This window comes from Ixodes scapularis, unplaced genomic scaffold (genome assembly GCF_016920785.2).
Source record: "Ixodes scapularis isolate PalLabHiFi unplaced genomic scaffold, ASM1692078v2 PGA_scaffold5__190_contigs__length_132052651, whole genome shotgun sequence".
Classification (NCBI taxonomy): Eukaryota; Metazoa; Arthropoda; class Arachnida; order Ixodida; family Ixodidae; genus Ixodes; species Ixodes scapularis.
Genome location: NW_024609880.1, coordinates 42,108,242 through 42,116,502, shown reverse-complemented (window position 1 = coordinate 42,116,502; position 8,261 = coordinate 42,108,242). Strand labels below are relative to the sequence as shown.

At 41.0% G+C, this 8,261-nt stretch overlaps 1 protein-coding gene across 1 annotated transcript; it reads left to right on the top strand.

Moving 5' to 3' along the window:
- The first annotated feature begins 2,080 nt into the window (after positions 1–2,080).
- Positions 2,081–7,768, top strand: LOC8034763 ((3R)-3-hydroxyacyl-CoA dehydrogenase). The gene is made up of 3 exons (XM_029975600.3): positions 2,081–2,582; positions 3,488–3,678; positions 7,270–7,768. Exons 1-3 carry the CDS (start codon positions 2,432–2,434, stop codon positions 7,669–7,671), a joined length of 744 nt encoding a protein of 247 aa, XP_029831460.2. The 5' UTR covers positions 2,081–2,431; the 3' UTR covers positions 7,672–7,768.
- Positions 7,769–8,261: the final 493 nt, after the last annotated feature.

The window sequence follows — 8,261 nt, the reverse complement described above, 5'->3', positions numbered from 1 at the left end:
AAAAAACAAATATTTACGTGAGGCAGTTTTTGGTTTTTGACAATTTTGATAGAAGCCTTATAAGAAAATACTCTAATTTTAAAGGTAGTGTCTGACAGCTTGATGCCCAAGCTCATAGCTGTATATTTGGCCGTTGCTCCTGCCCTGCAAGAGTTCGCGCACCGAGGTACCTTTTGATCAAAGAGCTCGCAGCTGTATGCACTAGAAGTGGTAATGCCATTCCGTTTGATTTAGACGTGAAAGGGCTGATGAACAAACGATTAGACAAAGCAGTGCTTGATAAAAAAAGAAAAAAATACAAAAAAATAGAGAAGTGCAAAATGCGTGAACAGAGATGAGCTCCTTTTTAAACGTAACTGGATCGTAACTATAAAATTATCGTATCGCATCTGGCGCTCTAGGCATGGGAACGAGGGCTCACAGCAGCGGGATGCTTGTGGGCCGCATCCCAGGTGGTTCCGGGAGGTATGCGACCAGATATCGCGTGTTTGAGAACCGTAATCTATGCAGTAGTACGCTTTTTTTGCCGAGGTAGGCTAATAACTTTTTAATACAAACTCGGCGCCTGACCTCTCGTACGAAGCTAGGGCTCATAATTTGGCGACAAGAAGACATTCAGAGAACTTATTTTCTAGCACTGTATAGTATCAATGACTATTACACCGAGGTTATGTATCTATCATTCATTTCACTTCTTTTTTTATATATTCTTTGACGCTTCAGTAGTGTAATGTAAGGGCCTACTTTTATTGTATCGCAACAAGTTTTTGGGGTAGATCCCAAAATATGCAATGAACGAGCTGATTAAGGAAGAAAGTCTCAATCCAACAAACGAAGTAAGTGAGCAATTACTGAGTACAGTAATGGAGAAAAGTAGCTACCAATACTGGGGCACGAGCAATGCCGAGCCTGCAAAAAAATTATAGGGAAAATTGTACTTCTCCGGGGAGAATTACCACTCTTCCGTCTAGGCTACACAGATCGCTTGGACGGTGGACGCACCCTTGAATCGCATCTCTGCATAATGAAAGGGCGTCAGTAATCTCGTAGAAACGAGATCACGGAAATATGAGCATGGTTATCTGCAGTGCAGAGTGATTTCACGGCGTGTTTTTTGTTTCAATCAGCGAAGTTTGCCTGTTGCTGCAATATAATGATTGCACTGATAACGCGCTAAACGCGGTATTAGTGGATTATTAGAAAACAACGCCCCTTTTATACGAAACGATAATGGCTTCAATGAAATCATGAAGCAGTATTTTTCTATAAAGTATGCTGTTTCTACGCTTGCACGGTCAGTCCAAGCAGATCTACGAACAAGGTCATTTTTAAAGGAGCGGCATCATTATTTCAGTCGTTGTTGGGAAATTCGCCGAGCATACAAATTGTGTTCTTTTTAAATTACTTCTTTTCCGCTGTACCGAAACTGCCGCTTCACAAACACATAGCTTCTTGGCTTACGTAGGCATTAATCTGTAAAGTGTGTAAAAATCAAATGAAATTGTGCTGTATTGCATTGTATTTATTCAGAGAACGCACTTTCTCGCCCGCTATAAATTGCGCATTAAAAATATTAAAATCGGAAGGTATAAATATTTGAATATTTTCCTTCGCACATAAAGCGGTAATAAAAACCGAGGTCTCAAAAATCCCAGAGGTATTTGAAGTATTTGACGCACTCGTTATACAAATGTACGAGTTGTACAATACGCCTCTAATACTTACACAATATGTCTAACAAGATGTAAGGTCTCTCGCCTTTCTGATGCCCTAAAGAAGGTTCGTCGCCGTACGTTTACTTTCCGTCGCATCCTTTTGGCAAGGTCAAATTCAAGATCACTCAGCTCCAATTCAGCTCAATCAAACATCATATGCGCGACCGTGCCGGATAGGAAGATCCTTTCTTCACGAAGGCCACGACAGCAACCAAGCATTACAAAACAGATACATCGTCGCCACTACTACGGTGCCTGGAGCGCGTCTCGGATTGGCATTTTTATCTTCTTAATCCCCCAATGCATCGAATATAGTCCCTAAGTGGCAATAATTTACATCGCCAAAACAGGAGTGTCACGCTGTCAGATGGCGCGATCCTGGCGGTTGGTCGCAGAAGTGCCGGCAAAGAGTGCGGGTAAACGCCTCTGTGACTGTCATCCAGGCGTCCCAAACTTTGACAGCTGAAGCTTCGATGGACTGTGAAACTGGAGCACGACCTACAGCAGAATGCCCTGGCGTCTGTCGTATCCAGTGTCGTTGCCATACTACCGCCAGGATCGTGGCTGGCAGCACCGTGACACATCTATGACGTCATCAGGCTGAACTTGAGGGACAACAGTCGAGGGCTCCTTAAGCATACTAGTCAGAGACCCGCTTCAGGCAACGTACTACAACAGCACCTCCCATCAACGCCAGGGTTAGAACCGTCCAAGTCATGTCTCTGTCTGGTCGCCTTGCGATTGTAACTGGAGGTGGAAGCGGAATAGGACGAGCGGTTTGTTATGCTCTGGCGGACGAAGGTGCCACGGTGATAGTTGCTGACATCGATGGAGGTGCGGCGGGAAACACCGCAGTTGAACTCCCAGGTAGGGAATAACGCAGTATTTTCATAATAGGGTCTCTCATAGACATTCTAATCGTGTTGCTTGCGCGTACGAAGTCACGTCTAAACCCTGCGTAGCAGGGCAGTGTAAATTTGTAAGGTATGCTTTAGTGAGGCCTCGCATTGTCGGTCGACGTTTCACTGAACAACTTATCTAAGTTTGTTAGCAAAATGTAGAAGAAGCTTTTCAAAGGGAAAACATCTTCAAGATTGTCTCCGCATTGGTAACCACTTTCACGTTTTTGGACCAATGTAAGAGAAAGCGAAGGCTTGCTGAAAACACAACCTGATATCTACAACTATGAGATAAGCAGAAATTAAAATTAAATTTTTTTTGTCGGAAAGGTGTCTGTGATTAACGCCAACGTTGAACAAAATATTTTTTTGAAAACTTAGTGAAGTCAGCGTCATAAGTAGAATTGTAGCTTTTTCATTGAGATTATGGTAACAATATATTTACAAAAATATGTGTTAGCAGATCACACTTTCTTTCATAGATGATTTATTGATAGGCTTCATCAGATTTCAGAGTAAAGTGTAAAGAGATTTAAGTTCTCACCGTCAAAGGGTGAACCAGAATTTTGTTATGTATGCTTGATTGAGTTTAGTATGATAGATGAGAAATAAAAAAAAAAAAAAAAACATACAAAACCGATTTACAACGTATTTTTGAAGAGTCATAACTGTAAAACTTTAGCGCTGTACTTAGGTTACTTCAAGAATAAATACGATGCTGGTCGTCTAGTTACCAATATGTGACGTAAGCTCGGAACGACACTACATAAATTATAGAACACTATCAGAGACGGTGCCACCGCAAGCCGGGGGAGCATCGTTAAGCCTAGTTGCCAAGTCTGTCTTCTCTCAATATGTCTTTACTTTTTACAGGCGAAGGTCACCAGGCCCTTGAGGTGGACGTTAGAGAGATGACGTCTGTATTGGCACTTTTTGAGAACGTGTGCGACTCGTGCAGTACTCCTGTGAGTATTGTCGTCAACTCGGCCGGTGTAATCAAGGCTACTAAAGTGGTAGAAATGGAAGAGGACAGCTTTGACGACGAAGTGAGGACTAACCTCAAGGTACGTCTGCCTGTGCCATTGAAATTTCCCCTTTCTTGTCCTGTACCATCGTCGCTTATTTTGTTTATACCCTCTATATCCACGTTTATAGCTTTATATTGTCCTACTTTTCGGAGTACCATAAGGGTAAAAGGAAAGGAGGAAAGGAATAGGAATTGAATCACACACAAGTGGAGGGAACTCAGCAGACAGGAAGCGGCGGGACAGTCTACGGCCAAACACTTCTGTGAGAGAAACGTGCATACAGGAAATTGAAGTTGAAAGAAAACCGGATGTAAAATACACAATGCAACAAAATAACTCTGGGAATAACACCCAAAATACGAAACATGCTTTAAAAATGCCCTTACATTTAACTTCCGGCAGAACACTCGGAAATCCAGTCGCTGAAATTTACGGACGAATGAGAGGTACGAAAATATGCTTATACACATAAAATGATGTTTCTGATCTGTACTCCTCATGAAATAAATATATGAGAAATAAGACGGAGTGTCATCACACACTTTTTCTTTATGTATAAACACATATATTAGGGCTATCTTTCCCCGAGCTCTGTCCGTCGCCTTATGGTTTACAGTCCGGCTGATCTGCAGAAATTTAGAAAAACGTGCAATTCTTTCTCTTTTGCCAGGGATTTTCATGTGTCTTATTCTTCTGAATGTGTAAAGCTTTTTTTTTTTTCTTTTTGAGAAATGCACGAAAGAAGGGGAAATCTGTGATTTACAAGTACGCGCATTTTTGTCACATTGAAAGAGTCATAAAATATATAAATTCCAGGCAAGTAGCATACACTTTAAAGGTAACTTGAGGAGGTTTTGCAGACCACCTAAATATGGCGAGAACTCACTCTCTTGCCTCTAAGCATTTCAGAAATCGCGAAATCAAGACGATGGGCGACCAATTTCTCTATTAATAAATCAATCAACGATAGCAACACACCGAGGTCATCTCTGGCGATGGAAGGAGTATGTTCCAAAACCAGGGCCACTGTCATCCAATAGCAAGCGAAGGATCATCGCGCCTCCGACCGATGGAACCGCGGAGTGATATCTCGAATGCGGGTGGCTCGTTGCCCTTACAGCCCAGACTACGATTCAACCCAGAGAGTGCGAGCTCAAGGGCTGTCGACTATATACATCACACAAGCGAAAGAAAAAACAAACAAAAAAATCAAGCAAACACGCAATGCATTGTTTATGAGGCAATGTTTTCATTATTATATTCACTCTCTGCAAAGAATTAACATTTTTCGACTACTCCTATTTGCTTTTATCATCCACAAAACATACACATTTTATGATAACAGCGTTTGAAATCTCAACTAGATGTCGCGTTTTTCTAGGTGACGTCGTCCTGGCTCCGGAACAAAGCTCCTCTCATTGCGGGAGATGACCTCGGCGTGTTCAATCTCTGATTGCTTCTCTTAATGGGAAAATAGACAGCGCTTAGCTATGATTTATGGATTTCTAGGATGCTGAGAGCCCACAGAGTGAGTTATCGCCATATTTAGGCGATCTCAGAAACCTTCTCACGGAACCTTTAAATGACAAGAAGCGTGTGTTACTAATAAAAAAAAAAATATAGATGCGAGCAATTAGGCATAAGAGGGTTCTAAGATAGTTTTCTAAATTAAATCTTACGACATCTCACTAACTTTTTTTGAACCAGCCCCTTTTCCGTAAATGCTTAATAGTGCGTTATTTTAGCTTTTGTGACTTTGTGACGAGAAAACTTGGGTAAATAAATTTGCCTTAATAATCATAATGCACTGCCGTCATTATATATTAAAAAAAGCGAATGGTAGAATCATGTATTAAAAAAGCAGCTTGTGCCTAAGCTCATTATGATAGGCTAGAAACAAAAGAGCTCATCAGTTATTAAACAAGATGGTAGTACATTTAGATTTAAGTAATATTTATGTACGTAAGATGTTCATGCAAACTGAGGTATGTGCCAGTGCCTCAATGTGACTTTTTTATAAGGCAGAATATCCAACCCATGCAGTTTGGCGTCTGTATAAATGTAGCTCTCTTGCATTGTGTGTAAGAAGTATTTGAATACGAATATTGGCATTTCAATATTATTTGTATACCGTATCTATTATGATCATATGCCCACGCGTGATGTTGAGAACGCTTTTAAACACCACATTTGTAAGCCTTGTGTTTAGGGCTCTACATATTTGATATGATTGAGCTTTGTCCTGGCCTTGTTTCGTTTCTTGTCTTGCTGCTTTTCGTTACTTGAACTTAATCTGCATGTTTTATTTTCTTTCATCATTGTTATCTTAAAAACATGCTGCGCCCACGTGTAGTACAGTTCTGACAGCACGAGGAGAAAATACTTTTGTTTCTGACTTCCTAGACAACCATACCTGGAAAAGTCAAATCAAAGGATTCTTATCAAAGTCATTCCTGTTAACTTTATTTGTTCTGGAGTAGAGATGTAAATATTTGCCTATTAAGAATTAGTATACTTTATACATATACTAATATAAAAGCAGGGTTCCTTTTATATGTCCCACCTTGTTCATATAATACTCAAAAAAACTAGTAAAGCCATTGAAAAAAAAATTCCACGTAATATTTTGCAGTTCTTTCTTACATGTTTAAGCAAATGTTCCCTATAAAACCTGCAGCAAGCAATTTCACATATTTTTACTTTAGTATTGCTTTATATTTGTGGCTCATTGCTTGTCGGTCAGTCGGGTAAAGTTCCGTAACTGCAGCCACAAGCATAAAATATCGTTTAGACACTAGATGTTATACTCAACATCGGGTTCCCGATCAAAAGACAAGCGCTATCCTACAAAAAAAAAAAAAAAAAACGCAGAAACTTACGTGTTTTTATAAAACATTTCTTTCATAGCACAATAGAGAGAGTCATATGGGAAAAAGCGGTAAAAATTAAGTAGTTTTATCAGCGGACTTTACTCTGTTAAGTGATTCAAGATAGCCTGTAATACCTTATAGGTATTTTATGCATAGTAAGCAAAATATTGGCGGCTGCTGTTAGCCACATTTATTTAATTCTAATATTGCTAAGCAGAAAATTGTTAAATACAAATTAAAGAACACAATCTAGTTTATGTCCCATCATGGAGACAAAGTATTATTTACAACCACTGCCAAGTATATTTACCTATGTGTTCTTCGTTTAAAATATCATAAATTACGCCAAAAGCTCTTTGATATTGTGTTGTGGGATATGCCATATTTACTCAGGTAATAGCCGCACTATTTATGAATGCGTGCCTTGCGTCTACGTTCCCACAGAACACATATACAGCCGATCATTGCGTTGCGCATAAAGAACGAATAACCAGATCGACAACACGATTGTCCATACAAATGCAATCTTCACCGAAGGTATCTTCGCACGAAGACTTTATCGCTGTCTTGTAAACAGCTGGAACCATGCTGTCGGTTGCGGTGATTGGCAATTTGCGTGCTCCGCGGAAAAGCGAACCCTCAGGTTTTCTTCATAAACAATCTGGCTAGTACTCGAATAAATACGGTGAATGGTATATGTCCTGTATTTTTAATAAGATTTCTATCGTTCTGGAACAACAAGATTTCGCTGTTTCAGGGCACCTTCCTGGTGAACCAGGCTGCAGTCAAGGATATGCTCTCTAGCGGCGTACCAGAGGGCTGTATCGTGAACGTGTCAAGCATTGGCTTCAAGACAGGCTTTCCTTCTTATTCCGCTCACACTGCCTCCATGGCCGGAGTGGTGGCCTTCACCAAGTCGCTGGCCCAAGAACTCGTGGAAACGAACATTCGCGTGAACGCGCTCGTGGCTGGTCCCACGGACACGCCGATGATAGCCGATGTCCCCGATGATGTCAAAGAAAAAGTCGTAGCCTCGATTCCTCTTCGCAGGCTCGCGCGTCCTGAAGAGATCGCCGAAGTGGCGAAATTTTTGTGCTGCCCCGGTAGCTCATTTGTTACTGGCACCGCCGTGGAAGTGGCGGGAGGATACTGTGCTTGAAGGGTTGTTGTGTTTTTGACCATGGAGGCAGACTGCTCGCAGAGTGCAGAGTAAAGTGCTTGCTTTGTCTGGCCACAAAGGCAGACTGCTTAAAGGGGTACTCCGCCGATTTTTGAGCTACCTCAACTAACTATATTTTCTGACTCCCAGGCCTTTACCCGTTCTGGAATGCTATTTAATATCGTGAAATTCATAATAGTTATTGCGAAATCGGCAAATGAAAATGATGCAAAAAAAATATACCCGCCCTTTTCAGGGCCGTGACGTCAGTGGAAGTTCAGCTTGCCAGTCGGGCGAGCAGTCTAAAAAATAGAATATGCCAATTATTTGTTCCGTGCTGGAGCGCGGGGACTGGAGCGAGCTTCCAAGGCATTCATTTGACACCATGAAACTGCTTCAAATCAGTTGGGAACAAATTCTACAGTCCAAAGAGTGAACCCCTGCACTTCCAATGACGTCACTTTTTCATTGTTGCCAGTAGAGACTTTCAGCTTGAAAAACACGGTGAGGACCAAAATTATAAATTCAATAACTTCGTGAAAAAAAATTATTTTGACCTAATATTTGGGATACTATTTTGGCGATGTTGT

Bases quoted from the DNA above. Each gene is read 5' to 3' on its own strand.
- LOC8034763 (XM_029975600.3), top strand. From the start codon at position 2,432: ATGTCTCTGTCTGGTCGCCTTGCGATTGTAACTGGAGGTGGAAGCGGA. The intron at 2,583-3,487 runs GTAGGGAATAAC...TACTTTTTACAG, and splicing joins CACCGCAGTTGAACTCCCAG to GCGAAGGTCACCAGGCCCTT. The intron at 3,679-7,269 runs GTACGTCTGCCT...TCGCTGTTTCAG, and splicing joins AAGTGAGGACTAACCTCAAG to GGCACCTTCCTGGTGAACCA.